Source organism: Macaca thibetana, chromosome 2, assembly GCF_024542745.1.
Source record: "Macaca thibetana thibetana isolate TM-01 chromosome 2, ASM2454274v1, whole genome shotgun sequence".
In the NCBI taxonomy this organism is placed as follows: Eukaryota; Metazoa; Chordata; class Mammalia; order Primates; family Cercopithecidae; genus Macaca; species Macaca thibetana.
The window spans coordinates 18,905,956-18,921,855 of NC_065579.1; the positions used below are offsets into that span (position 1 = coordinate 18,905,956).

The 15,900-nt window shown below is 37.0% G+C and overlaps 1 protein-coding gene across 15 annotated transcripts in view; it reads right to left on the minus strand.

The window, feature by feature from the left end:
* The window catches only part of RBMS3 (RNA binding motif single stranded interacting protein 3), a 1,212,964-nt gene that overhangs the window by 737,108 nt on the left and 459,956 nt on the right, over positions 1-15,900 (minus strand). For 2 of the 15 annotated variants that reach the window (XM_050779431.1, XM_050779432.1), the window contains exon 1: positions 9,936-11,074. The exons of 5 other annotated variants lie outside the window; for them this stretch is intronic. In XM_050779431.1, the coding sequence (XP_050635388.1) occupies positions 9,936-10,010 (75 nt within the window). In that variant the 5' untranslated portion in view covers positions 10,011-11,074. 8 more of the 15 variants (XM_050779420.1, XM_050779419.1, XM_050779433.1 and 5 more) reach the window with 8 other exon arrangements.

Here is a 15,900-nt window from a genome sequence, read left to right on the forward strand (position 1 = left end):
AACGTATGTCCCTATTTTGAGACAGAAGAATTTAGAAAAATTATGCCATATAATAAGTATTGTGCCACTGATTTGCCTCTTGCCTACTCCCCTAAGAGGGTGCCCTAGGGAAACACCTGTTACATTTAAGCTCTGTCTCTAGTAAACAATTTCACCAATTACGCAATAAAAAATTCTGTGAACCTGGCACCCAGACCTGGAACTCCCAGTTGCTCTCACTGCCAAAGGTCAATCCAATGTGTCTGCTTTTGAAATATTTTAGCCAAAGAATGTTAATGACATTTTCCAATACACTGTGCTGTTCTACCACATGTTCCTCCCCGGAAATTTGGGATTACTAAAATACAGAGATATCTTGAGTGCCAAAAGGCCACAATAGTGAAAGATATGGCCAGCTTTTTAGATGCTGTGACCATCTTAAGGACCTACAAAAACACTGGTGCAAGGAAACAAATGCATTGCCTCCAAACTCTGAAAAGAAAAACTACAAAACCCAAATCAATTAACATTTATATGCATATCTACAAAACATAACACATTGTCAACTTTATTCATTGTTCCACTTAGTCTATATAATCCCTTTGTACCTGAAAAAGATTCGTAGATTAGGTTTTTTTCACTTTGCAAGAATATTCATGTATGCAAGATGTTTCCAAATTCACAGATACATATCAATTAAATACACTTGGACTAAGAGTTTCAGAAGCAAAATTATAAAAGTTTTTTCAACACATTATTGTGAAATAATTAAATCTGGTGTTGAATGTTAGTGCACTTTAATATGTGTCTTTGGATGTGGGATGGAGGCCTCAAAAAGCATCTGTTGTTACAGGAAATAGGAAAACTTGAAGAGAAGTTCCTTAATGTTCTTTCATCTGTTCCCACTGGCCTTTTCTTGTGTTTTTCCAGCTCAACAACAAAGTTAAACATGAGTCTGAAAGAGAAACTTCCATTGCTTACATGAAGCCAAATTGTCCTAAGCAGGTAAATCATAAAGTTTAAAAGTAGTGGTTAATTGTTTGAAATAAATTGAGAAAAGGATATCAGAGTTCTATTCTTTCCAGGATTCTCTACCTACCTTAGACTAAAAATGCAACATTCTTGTTTCTAAAGATGCAGCCTGAATTGGTGTACATTGGTAATGGACAGGAGACCAGGGTTAATCCATGAACTGTCACCACCCTCCAAGGGTAGTTCCCACCAAGTTAAAGAAAATAAAATGTTGTTTTCTTATCTTTCAAGAAGAAATTAAAGGCCATAGGTCTGTCACATATTTATTTGTTGAGTATCCCAGAAAACAATCTCTGAAATTTTACATAAATATGGAGATGAGATGAATTATTAGCAAACGAAGTCACCAAAATTATTCCAAGTCTCTTAAATACTTCAAATACTTCACCTACTCAAAACTAGTTAAAAAATATATTTGCTTGAATTCTAAGTTACTTAATTGTAAGTTATATATTGGGTGTCAGAATACGATTTATATGCTTGACAAGTGTTAAAAGAAGCAACATGAGAATTTACAGACATCAACAATAGCTTCAAATATGACTCACATACATAAGGAAAGCATTCAATATATTTTAACCAGTTCCAGAAAACCAGAAAGCTAGTATTGTTTTCCATTTCACTTTTTATTAAATGGTCATCAATCAGTGAAAATGACTAAGTAGCAGTACACAGGATTAAAAAGCAATAAGATGTCTCTAAAAAATCCTTATTAAACTCTATGCATGATCAATATTCAGCTTGAAAATTATCAGCTAAGAGTGGGAGGAACACAAGATCATTTGCATCTAGCATATTGAATGTAATATATACCACCTTCTTAACCTCACAATATAATGATAGGAAAGTTAAGTCTAAAAGAAGTTTAAAAATCAGCTCCTAAAACTATTATTATCAATATTTAAAATATTGTTAGATTTACTTTTCTCCTATTATACCTTTCTTGCCGCACAACAGGAAAGGGCACTATTAGGGTGCCCTTGACTAATAAGGTATGTAGTCGAGTCTCACTTTTGTATTTATCATTCATGAAACAAAATTCAGGGATCCATTTACTTTTTATCTTCCTTGAGAATTTGATATATTTTCTTTAAGTCTTTGCATATGTCTATATTTGGATTCTTTATGCTTTTATAATATTAGGAACATAATTCCCTGTTTTAACCATTTGATGTATTATAAACATTCCCCCATCACTAAATATTCTTCTACAACATAATTTTCAATGATTATGTGGTGAAGAGCTATGCTTCAGCAAATAGAAATGGCTTTTACACATTTGAGGAGCTCCTAAACTCTCTTCTGTGTTAAAGACAGACTACCCGCCTCAGAGCTGAGTCTGTAATAAAGTAAATAAAAACATGCACTTGGGTTTCAGAAATGATAACATTGCTACTTATTTATGAACCACCCTCTCTTAACAGCTCAGCAACTTCATGCCTTCCATAGCAGAGGCCACTATGATATATTGTTGAGGTCAGGGTTATTTCATTCATTTCGCAAATGAACAAATGAACACACAGACTGATATGAATAGAAACTCATTTTCCTAAATGATTATCTTCCTTGTTTTATACTCCAAATATACTCAGAGAAGCAAGCCTAACAGCAACTTATGGACTAAGTGATATGAAAATAATGTATGATTTTTCAAAGTTTAAATAATAATTTAAAATTGTATATGTCATTTGCTTTCATTAATTCAGCTAACAGGAGCTTTTTGAAAAACAAGAAGGGAATCTTAAAAGAAAAAGTAGAAAAGATAATATTCTTGTTTCTATGTTCTTGGGAAGCTATTTCCCTCCTACAATACCCTATACTGTAGTAACCACAGTATTCAGTTCCCACGTTTTCTAGGCTACTATTCTGAGACTCAGAGATTGTAGGTTTTGCAGATTTGTAGGTTTTGGATCCAGTCGAAATAATATTTCATTAATTGTTATATTTACACCGAGTACTTATAATCATTCATGAAACTAAGGTTGTCAGTATTTTAATGTGGCAATTCTAGTCTCCTTCATTACCTCAACTGGTTTAGCCAAACATGCAGAACCACTTAGCTCCACACCACCTGCAGACAGGAAGTTAAATGTGGAAAAGTATAGCATCATACTATCGCAATTAGGTTTTTGGATACACCTTAATTTTACCCACTCAGAAGAAAAATTGTAACCACCACAACAAAGCTGGAAAAGATCATGATTAAAGAACGTCTGTCATTTTGTTCCACTCCTGGGAACTGCTATCCACCCACTCCCAAGTGATGGACATGTTTCTCTCAGTGCACTGGATTTAGATGTATAAAAGGATGAAGACAGTTATATTTTTCAAATCACCAGAGAGCCAATAAAGCAGCATTTGATCTGCTCTGTGGAAAGCATCTCGGAACCAAAGAAAAACTCATGAATGACACAAAACCGAGGTCACCTGAAGACACCACTAAGATACCAAAGCAGGCTCAGCTATCTCACAATGGAAGGGATCCTAGTGAAGGAATCCAACCTAGAAACCAATGCATTGACATACAAATCAGATAATTCCACCACATAAGGATAGGGTCTATTATCTTTCCTTTATTATCTATACTTTTGAAATTTGTTATTTATTAGGAATTGGTTTTGAATTATTAAAATTTTATTCCTGATTCCACATAATATATACTCCCTGATTAATCAACCTACAGGGATAAAACAAAACATTTTTAATGAGACCAGATTATCTGCCAGTATCAACTTAAAAGAAAAAATAAAAACAAAACCAAGCAAAATTTAACTCATCTCAGTCCGCCCCTCTCTTTTTCTTTTTAAAATTACTTTTGTCTAAAATCTGAAATCTAAAAATAGACAATTCCATGAGCTTTTTCAAGACCCTGAAAACAATCACATATGAATAGTGGTGATGATTAGTATGACTAATCCTATAGATTTATTATTTCTAGGAAGCTAGAGGTTATTAGTTTTTATTAACAAATATTATTTCAAAAATACTGTATTAAATCACCTCATAAAAACCAGACACCTCTTTATGATAACATCTCTGTTACAGAAATAGAAGCAGAAGTTGTATGTCCTTGTGTAGCTTTGTAATTTTTAACACTGGTAAGAAAAGAGCAGTATTTATATAACATTGAATAGCATCATATATCCAAATATCTTTAAAAAGCAATATACTGCTGCCTATTTTGCCATCTGTAAGTTGCTGATTCTTATTGTCTGATACTCTTCTTTAGATATAAATGGGCTGAAGGTTTTCTTACAATTGTTCCATAAAGTAGTAAAAAAAAATTATAATTTCAAAACAGAAATGAGAAAGTCACTTTTGCTTTTTGAATGTGTGCTCAATGGGAATAATTTTCATTCTTCCACTTGAATTGGTTTCAGTTCTATTCAGCACCTATGTGTTTTCTAATTGAATGGCATGATCCACTCCATATTTTAAAAATGGTATTATATGTCTGTTTCCGTTTTCCGAGAGGATATTTTCTAAGCTCATCCAAAATAGTTCAACATTTTCCCACTACTGCAAAAAATAGCAACACATATCCTCAACACACGTATTACACCACATGAATACATTTTCGCTTTTGGTCTCCCTTCAGTTCCATCTGCACTCTTGCTGTGCAACAGCTATAGCATAAAAACGTCTATTCTCACATGCTTTTGATATTACACTATTTAATCACATACAGCTGTGGCTTATGAGACTGTTACAAAACAATTTCAATGTAGTACTTGAAGCCAATTTTGAATAAACATCAACCATTTACTCTGAATAAAAAGTTTGACATTAAAAAAGTTTTATTTTAAAAGAAAGTACTTTTTTTGTTGTTGTTTTGGTTTGTTTTTAGAATTTGGCATAGACATAATTGTGACTGAACTCTCTCTCTGCCAAAAGACTGATAATGTCAAAAAGGGTTGTGTAAAATCTTATTAGTGCAAAAATGAAGTTTTCCAGAAATCCTGAAGCCAGAAAGACCTGGAAAGAACTTGCATCCTCCCTTCTATATTGTGTCCCTCCCTGCAAATGACCCCACCCCCAGCCCTCAGATACATTTTATTACTTCATGTAAATAATTCTGTGCTGTAATTTTGTGCTATATTTTTCCAAATTGAAAGAAAGTGAAAGGAAAATGCTTTAGAAAGATGCTGCTAAATATACATGATATTTTCCTTATGTTTGACTCCATTCTGGAGAAAAGAAAATACCATGAACTTTTTTCTTTTCTACTCCTTTTAAGTAGGCACCAAACTTAGTGTTGTAAAAACAATGTCTATATCATGGAAAAAAAAATAGCAAAACATGCATGGGAATTGTATCCAATCCCACTGATAATGAAGGCTTGAGGGAGTTAAGGGAAAAAAAAAAAAAAAACTGAGAAACAAGAATGGCCCCTTCCTTCTATTTTCCTCTTATTTGAAACCAATTAAAAATTCTATACAGTCTAAAGTGAGACAAACAGGATTTATCATAGTTTCACGCTATCATAGTTTCATGCTATTGTATTACCCCCTTGAAGCGAAAGAAAATATTTGTAGTTGTACCTAAAAATTCCATCGCTGGAAGATTTTAGAAAACCAGTTTTGTATGTTTCAGGCTTTCAAAGGAAAACAGAACTTTGGAGTTTTCAAGGCTGTTTTAAAACAACTGGCACGTTACCAACTCTGGATATCAATGCAAATCTGAGGCAGGAAGTACTAAGGAAATTCTAAACTCATTCCCTCCCTCTGCAAGATTTTCTACATTTTCATGTGTAAGGAGTGTGTTACAGGGTTGTTTCGTTTTGCTTTTGAAGGATCTGTACATTCACATCTTTAAGAATATCCTTCGCCCCATAGAAGCCTCTCTTCCTTCACTTACTTGTGTTTTCAAGTGTTTGCTCATTCTATGGCACAATCAATTGTGCTTCAGCTAGACTTGTAGAGACGGGTGGCTGCAGATGGTTGAATATTCAGCCTGAAATCAATGTGCAGTTGATTAATTACTCCTTACCTGGCCCCTTCTTCATACCAGGCTCTAAACACAATCTGAGTACCACCAGTCAAAGAAAGTTTGTTTAGGTCCACTAGTCTGAACCCCTTTCTTCAAGACCTTCTGGGGGAACCGGACGACCAAAGAAGGGAATTCAGTAAACTCATGTGAGAGCAACATCATTAGAAACTGTGCACTGGATTGGTAGAAACATAGTGAACTGGTAAGGGTGTGGAAAAGGAAGAAAGGAGAAACTCGCTGTGTATGCTTAGGTGACTTTTTAAGTTTTATGAAGATGACTAAAGTTTTCCAAACATATGTGAGAGAAGTATCTATTTCTCAGCTGGAAAAAAAATCAATTCACCAGGCTGTAACCAGGTTTTCTTCTTTTAAGCTTACCTAGTTCAACGAAATTTTTTTCAAGAACCCCCTACTCCCCACTCCCACACCTTTCCCCCCATCCCCCCAGCCCTGCACCTTCCCCCCCCACCCCACCCCCACCTGGTAAGTACCTCAAAAATTCAGAATGAAATTCACCTGGAATCTCATAATTCAACAGCAACAGGTTGCTTTTTTTTCCGGAAAGGGTGATAAAATATTTGTAAAATGTTGGATTACAACTAATCAAACATTTTATATTTTGTCATTAAGCTAATGAACTATTTTTTGAGCCCCCTTTCTCTAAAACTTGCTGATTATTCTGGTTGTCCCTTCCAAACAGCAAATTTGCCTTGATAAACTATTTTTTTCATCCAGCTGTTTCTTATTTAAATATTATAAGATGTCACTAAGATTTCTTCATTATTCCTTAACCAAAGTAATGTTCCTCCTTGAAATTGCTTCTTTTGGTAGGAAAAAAAAAATTCATCAAAAAGAAAATTGACAAATGACAATGTTTTAAAGATGTGAGGTGTGAAAGAGGGAGCATAGGATGATAATATTGTTACACATTATAGCTACAAGTCAACCACTGGGTTTTCATCTTAACTTACATGTATATTTTTCTAATATAAAACATTTTAAGGATTTGAAAAATTATTTGAAGGAGCATCAACATTTATTTTTAAGGAGGCAAAGTTGAGAGATTGGTTGCAATGCAATGTTAAATAACAGGAGCAGAGAAGGCAGGGAAGTGTCACAAGTTCTTCTAAAACTTTACTATGTATTCCAGGGAATGGAAACATCTGCATTTATTTCTTAAATCTCATTTTCATTTTGTTTTATCATTAAAAAATAGCAGAGGTATTTATCATTACATAAGAAGAAAGAGTTCAGCATGTGTGCATTCTCTGAAATAATATAGTAATAAACATTTCAATCCTTTAAAATCCCATGAAGATTTTCCCCCAAAAAAACTAATGATAGCAAACAGCCTTTATGGATTGGCAGGAAGAAAACCCACCTCAATTAAGAGAAAAATTTAAGATATGTTATCACCAGAATGTGATTTTGACCTACCGTAGAATTCTATTTTCATCAAATGTAAGTGTTCTTGATATATCAGCATCATTTAAAATAGTTATGAATTTAAAATTAGATTATAACTCTAAGCCAAGGCTACAAAGAGTGGATTTTATGAATTCCACCCAGGTTTACCAAATGAATATAAGCAGCATGTACTTCATTTAAAATTATTATAAATTATATTTTGAGGTATAAGTGTAAAAGGAACAAAAAGAGATATGGAAATAACCTAATTGTTTTCCTGTTACACTGAAACATGATGGTGCTTCATTGTATACTGTTAACCCTGTCAGAAACTCCCCAGCACCCCCATTTTAAAATATGATTGCACATTGACTCTTCACCTCATTTCCTCTCTATGCAAGTTTCAAAACAGGGCACGTTTTCACATCTTCAGCTTCCAGAAATGCTATTAATGTCTGTCATTTCAGAGCCACCATAACAATACAGGACAACTTCAAAGCATTGTCAACGTTTTACAACATAATAATCAATATGAACTACCATGATAGGCAAAGTAGCTGATCTTATATTCCCTACTATCCTGATCTGATTATCCAAATATCAACATAGAATGCCTAATGGATCTAACTCTTTAAAAATGTTCCAGAAGTTGATGGCGTTGGCTAGCCTGAGAGTAACAAGATCCAGATGCTGCCTGTCTATACAACACTAAATTACATAGAACTCCAAAGCAGATATCTAAAATCTCCCTATTTTTCAGGCTCTTCTCTTTTCCCTCACTACTCCACTCTCCCTCTTTAACCCCCATCTTTCTCTCTCTCACACACACACTTTCTACTAGTATAGCTCATCCAGCACCCTGTGTCTTTGAAAAAAATGTGCATAACATTCACTATTTCCTGTTAGTAATAGGTTAAAAGAGGTCTCAAACAGAAAAACAATTATGTTATGCATTTCAATCTAAAGTTTCTTTTCTGAATATACACCATAGTAGAAAACAAGAACCCAAAACAAACTATAATTTTTGAAATGAGTAAAAGGGATGGAATGTCTGATATTTTTCATGCAGCCTTTGAGTTTATTGTTTTTGTTTCGTTGAGGGATGAGAAATGACTGTAAATTTTCCCCTTTTAACTTGTCCTTGCTCTGCCATTTCCTTGACGAATGGCAGGCAGCATTCTCTACCTAACACCCCCAAAGAGTTAAAACTCGAGGCACCAAGCAGGAGGGCTAGTCTATTTAAGCATCAGCAGCACAAACTAAATGCTCACAAAGGCAAATAGCAGTGTGAGTCGACCTTGGAGGGGCAGGGTGGATTATAAAGCAATTGAAAAAGACATAAATAAAGCAACAATCTTTCATATAATACTGAAAGTCAGCTTGCCAGTCTGGTATACAAATAGGCATTGTTGGATGAGACAAAATAAATGAGACATAACTACAGCATGAATTACCAAACCCTAATCACATCACCGAGTCCTGGTGACAGCACAGATCATTCAGGCATGCCTTGTTCACTCTCGGCATATTTATTTATTAAGGAGATGGTAGAGTCTGGCTAATGCTAATGCAACACAAAGTAATTATCACCCATAGTCTCGAGGTGGTCACTCCGCTAACATGTTTTCCCCTAATCAAGTCCAATGTAATTGACAAATTGGAGCAGTGATTTCACACCTGAGAGTCTTTCATGTCTTAACTGCAGGATAAAGTTCAGGGTAGGTACTGCCCACTGCTTACTTACGTGGGCTTGCCTCTGGGCCCCTAATGGTCATTTGAGCACACACACATAAAGCCTAAAGCATTTAACCAATTCAAGTCCAACTATTATCAGTTACATTTCATTCCTTTTCAAGACTCAGGCCTCCTCATGGCAGCTACACAGAAAATTAGATCTTCTAAAAGTAAAGAACATGTATTGTAAAGCTCCGAATGCAGTCTATAGCATGCTGATCATCTTCAATATAAAATAAAATATGCAAGGCAAATTAAAAACAAAAATAAACAAACTCTCAGAGACTCTGGTAGGAGCCCTATACCTTCTCACACCCTTCTTTCATTCTATACTCTGTGATTAAAAGTTTCAGTTACCCCCACCCTGGCACGTCCTATCCAGTAAGAAAAACCCTTTAGAGCCACAAACAAAGAACAGCTCACCAGAAAAGCCCCTGAAATTATATTCTTGTGCCTGATAATCACTGTTGTGATCTGCTTTCTAAAATCCGTGCCCATCTGCAAAAGACTTTCCTGATATCAGGACCATTTATGCTGCCAAATAACAACAAAGGAAACTGAACTCAAGTGAAACTATTATCTCTCCTTAAAGAGAAAGCTACAATTCGGGGTTTGCTGCTTTCTTCTTAGGTCTTCTTCTGCCTCATTAACTCCATTGGTATGTCACTAATTTCAAAGAAGCAGGAAGAAGTGATGGGGGTGGGGGTTAACTAATAATTCACACGCCTGTCTGTTTCCCATCCCAAGTACAGAAGGATACCACACTGATTGCCAGACGGTGGGTGAAGCCATACCTTGGTTTGGAGATAATGAGGATAGTAGTAAGTGTACTGGGGGTACATTTGTGGCTGATCCAGGCGTTTGCCCATGTAGCTGGAATCTTTATCTCCGAGGCAGGGAACTGGATGACAGGGTATAGTACCCCAGGCCGAGCTTCCTCTTAAACCACTATTCCTGACAGTCCCGGTGACTGATGAGGCTTGAGACTCCACCACTCGCTAGTTCCAACACAGCAAGATTTTTTTTTAAAAAACAAAACAAAACAAAACAAAACAAAAAACACACACCAAAGGAAAAAAAAAAAAAAAAAGGTGAGGAGTGAGATCTGTAGAAAAACACCCACACACAGCCTTCCCAGATCTTGCCTGGCTTCCCCCAGCTGCCGGGGTCCACTTGGGATGAGGCAGTTTGTTCTCTAACCGGGCTGTCTGTAGTGATGTCAATTGCCAGCGTTCGTAAAGGGGGAAAAAATCAAAGTCCTTTTAACACAACTCCAAATCCTTGCAGATCAGCTTCCTGTCTCCTGGTTGTCTCCTTCCCCACCTTAAAGAAAAAGAAAAAAAGAGAGAGAAAGAGAAAGAAAGAAAAAGAAAAAAAAAAAGAAAAAGAAAAAGAAAAGGGAAAAAGAAAAAAAAAAAGGAAAAAAAAAAGGAGGAAAAAAAAAAAAATCTTGTACAGCTTAGTTGCTGCTGTCTCCCTCCCAGAGTGACATGGTGTTCGGGGCTTGTCCTGTCCTTTCATTCACTTCCCCTCCTTCCAGCCGGTGGGTGGAACCGAGAGAGCCTCTCCAGGGAGCAGCGTACGCAGTCCAGAAGGCTGCAGTATTTCCTCCAAGAAAAAAAAAAAAAAGGCTGCTTCAACCCCTGCTGCAAGCAAAGTTCCGATTCCCTCTGCTGGCTATCTCGAATAGCAAGCGATTTTTGCAGCAACGCTGCTGCCGCTGGAACTGAACCTGAAGAACTCAAATGCGGGCGGTGGATTATTTCTTATCCGTCCTCCATCTACCCCACACAAGAGCTGCTTTTTGTTCCTCTTTTTGCCAAGTTCCGAGGTAAGCCACCCTGCTGAACAAAACACAGAAGAGAGAGAAGAGAGGACGAAAGAAGGATGGAGGAGAAAGGAAAAGAAATAAAGGCAGAGGAACTAACCTTGCTGGTTAAAGGGGAAAAAAGTAAGTCCCGGATGCTTTCAAAATCTGTTAACACACTAGAGCCAGACGCATCCAAGAGCTGATTGAGAAACTAACCTTTTACTACCTGGAAAACCCGGTGGATACTAAGTATTGAAGAAATTCTGGAGTCTACTCCAGGACTACTGTTAATGCCACATGTCATCAGATTGGACTGATCAACTGAATATATCAAAAATAATAACCCTTTTTATTACATCCATTTTGTAAAAAGAAAAAAAAAAAAAGAAAAAAAAAAGAAAAAGAAAAGACATGACCCCTTAGGTTTATCAGATTTTTTTTTTACAAATAAAATATGTTTCTCCCATTGTCTCTCTCTTTATGATTATTTTGATGCACTGATGCTTTAATCACTTTACATCTAAAAAAAAAAAAGAACAAAAATCATAATTACTTGGCGGAGTTTTTTCCCACCAATGATAATATTCTGTCATGTCTATCAGCTGCTACATTATAATACAAATTGTTTCAGAGAAAATATATTTCCTTAAAGGGCCCCTTTTCAAGGCGGGCGAGGCTAAAATTAGATGTGCCAGCTGTGTTTTGCTGCGAGTGCTCACGCATGCCCAAAGCGTGGGCAGACCAGTACTGAGCTCTTTTCTACTTTGTCAAGTCGGCTCTGTTCTCCTGAGCCTAGAGTCGCCTATTAAGATAAAAAGTCCCTGGTACAAATCCAGCTTCCTAGTCAAGAAGAACAGAGAATTTGGGCTCGGTGCACACATGGTGTCCATCCACATACAAGCCGCACCACCCCTGAAGCAACTGGCTTCCACAGAGGGAAACTGGTTTCCGGAAGCTGTGTGAGTTCATACGTGTTCCTTGGATACAAATAAGGATGGCAGATAAATAGTTTTATGTTTTACTTTTGACAAGAATAACAATCAGAAGGAAGGAAGGATGGAGGGTGAGAGGGTAAGAGAGTTAGGAGGCCCTGACAACATGGTGACTGAGAATATTAAATCAACCCCACCTATCTCTTAAATGTGTTATTTGGGGCCTCAGTTGTCCCATCGATAAAATAGAAATACTGCCAACTCTCCCGGCTGAAGGCAGCACGCTGAATCAGATACTTAAAATGACACTGATTTAAAAATCCTCCAGTGGCGTCACATTTCTCAGACAATAAAGTCCTGACTCTTTGGAATAGTTTTCAGGACACTTGACGAGCTGTCTGGCCCTGGCTTTCTACTCTAGTCTCGGACCTTCAACTCTGCCCCTCACATCCTACACCGGAGTCACTCTGAGCTACTTTCAGGACAGGAACAGGCTCTCAGAGCCTTCTGTCATTCCCTCTTCCTGGAGTGCTCTCCCAACTCCATCTCCACCTCTCTTACCCTTAAGCCTGTCCTTCAGGTCTCAGTATGGATATCATCTCCTCACAGTAGCTTTCTCTAAACCCTTCCTTCTCTGCTGCACTTTCTATTTGCCCTCATAGAAGGCTTATTCTACATGTATTTGCATGCTTATTGTTTGTTTCTTCCAAGATGTTCTAAACTCTAGGAGAGCAGGTCACATCGTTCTCATTTGCCTTTATATTTCCAAAAGCTTGCATAGAGTTGAGCACAAAATGGGTGTTCAGTAAATGTCTGAAGAACAACATGTTAAACATAATAAATAATTTTTCAACCTGACTTACATCCCTTTTTCAGTACATTTCAGTCCCTTTTACAGTCAAGAATTGACCTGGGTGCAGGATATAGAGGTACATAAATCAGAATAAGGTCCTTCTTTCATCGAGTTTGTATTTAGCGGGCAGGGGGAGGGGGGACAAACAAAGGGATAAACAAGTAAATATGCAGTATAATGTCAGGAAATACATAGTGCTGTAAGGAAATATGAAAGAGAGTAAAGAGAAACAAAGTCACAGAGATTCTACTTTAAACAAGATAGGAAAATGCTCTCCAAGGAACAGCCTTGGAAAATGCTTTCCTAAGGTCAAAGCAAGGGTGTGAACCATTCTCTGGGTATTATGCACTGTGAGAATACTTAGTGTTAATGCCTTGGATCCCATCCAGACTGCCTGGGTTCCAATCCTGCCTCTTCTGCATTCATCTCCCTCAGTTTCTTCATCCATGAAATATCACTATTCACTTCATACATTTATTTTGAGAACCAACCCAGATAAACACATGAAGCTTTTAAAACACCTTGTAACATGTTGGATCTGCCTAACAAATGCCAGCCTGCATATGGGGGAAAAGCATCCCAGTCATAGGGAACAGTAAGTACAGAATGGCCTGCAATGGGACTGTGTCTTTGGAATGTGCAAGATCTGGCACAGAGAGGCTGAAATGAAGCAAGAAAGGAGTAAAGACCATAAAATGGGGTTAGGGAGGTACCCTTGGGCCAGATCATATAAACCTTAGTAAAGAACTAATATAGAAGCTAAATAACTGATATTTAACAGTACAGCAAGGACTCTATCCAAATATTCAGATTCTACATCTAGTCATCTTCAGCTATAGAATGCTGTCATTTAAACAACCTACTAATGTTCCTCCAAGTTCTGTCTCGTAACACCAAAACCCAAGATTGCTTTGGCCAATTCTGTCACCATGGGCAAAGGTGGTCTTTTATTAATACATGGTCTAGATACTCCTTAAAGGGAAAAGAATACTGTCTTAATTTACAAATGAAAGGCCAAATAAATAACTCCTCAGCCAAAACTGATAGAGCCCATTATCTGTAAAGTTCCCAGCATGTGTTGATGCTATCAGCAATTTCTACACAAAATTGTTACTTTTTTAAATGCTATTTGATTTCATCGGATTATTGTAACGTTTTAGGCATAAATTGTCATTAGCTTAAAAACCTTCATTGCACCTTTAAAGCTTTTCTTAAGTAATGCAAAGTAGGTTTACCACCTGTGGGAATTGTAAAACCTGTGTTTTTATTTTTTATTTTCTTCCCTCAGAGACACCAGTAGCCATGGCAATTCAGGAGGCAAGATACATCAGAAATAGTTTTTATATCATTTCTGCTCTGTTGGAGCAGTAGCCCTTTCCATTTAAGTGATCAAGTTAAGGTAGGAGGTAGCTGGTTTAAGGCATTCTCTAAATCAGAAGACAGCTGCGTCCCATTTGCCAACTAACCAACAAATTTCATACAAATCCAAGAACAGTAAACTGCATCAAAGGGCATAGATTCTCACTGAGTCACATGATTCACAGAACAGACAGAAGAGGCACTGATTGATTGATTTTTATTTTTTATTATTTTTTGAGATGGAGACTTGCTCTGTTGCCAAGGCTGAAGGTCAGTGGTGCAATGTCAGCTCACTGCAACCTCTGTCTCCCAGATTCAAGTGTTTCTCCTGCCTCAGCCTCCCAAGTAGCTGGGATTACAGGCGCCCACTACCAGGCCAGGGTAATTTTTATATTTTTAGTAGAGATGGGGTTTTGTCATGTTGGCCAGATTGATCTCAAACTCCTAACCTCAGGTGATCCACCTGTCTCGGCCTCCCAAAGTGCTGGGATTACAGGCTTGAGCCACCATGCCCGGCTGAGGCACTGATGTAGGACAAGTTTTTGACTAAGGGGCCTGAGATGATGCCTCAGACCTGCCATTGGGAAATGGGGAAGCGATGGCACCAAAATGCTGAAATGAAGGTCACCTGGGTAGAGATGAGGACGCTCTTCCAGTTCGCTCTTGACGTATCCACTCAGAGAATAACTGAGTCCTTTGTTTAGATGATTTGTGTCTTAAATTATAAAGATTTAGTCAAGGTTGGGCTCAGTGCCTCACACCTGTAATCCTAGCACTTTGGGAGGCCAAGGCGGGTGGATCACCTGAGGTCAGAAGTTTGAGACCAGCCTGATCAACATGGTGAAACCCCGTCTCTACTAAAAACACAAAAATTAGCCTGGCATGGTGGTGCATGCCTGTAATTCCAGCTAGTTGGGAGGCTGAGGCAGGAGAATCACTTGAACCTGGGAGGCAGAGGTTGTAGAGAGCCAAGACTGCACCATTGCACTCCTGCTTGGGTGACAGGAGGGAAACTCTATCTGAAAAACAAAATAAAATAAAATAAAAAGATTTAGTCAAAAGCAAGAGAAAAGAACAGAAGTCTAAAGACAAACCATAATTCTGCTACCCTAAAAACTACATACATACCCTTCTATCTTTAAGAAGGACATGCATGACCTTGAAAGAAATTTTTTAGATCTTGGCATTTTATGCCCACTTAATTTAACTTTATGAAATCCCTCTCCAACACAGCAGTTGTCAAAGGAATGTTAAACATAAAAGTTGTTTAAAAAAAAAAAAAAGATAAAATGGTAGATTTCAAATTCCAACATTAAGGTACTGTTACAACTTTTTATTATCTCAGCAGAATATTTATCAATAGTTTAGGAAAACACTCAAGACAAATTAGGAGAGACAACTAGTGATTCAAGTGTGTGTGGTCCAAATTTAAACGATAGTTGAATATAAAAATATTAATGTAAAGATGATTAAAATTGGCCTTGAAAGACAATATCAAACCTCAGGACAAAATTATACCATAATTTAGTTTGAGACATTTAATCAGGTAGAAAAGCAAGAAGAATTTAAAACAATGAGAATTATTAATTTCTACAGAGTTTTATTGAATACTTACTTTGTGCCTAAATAATCGAGGGTACCAATATAAATATTATTGTCCCTGTCCTCAAATGGATTTAACAACTCTCTATTTCTAAACACCAGCCATTCATGGATAATCTTTGTTTTTTTCTCATATCTGAGAACCAATTTGTAGCAATAGTTATTAAATAGTTTTCTTTAAATTGACTTAATTTTTTTCTGAA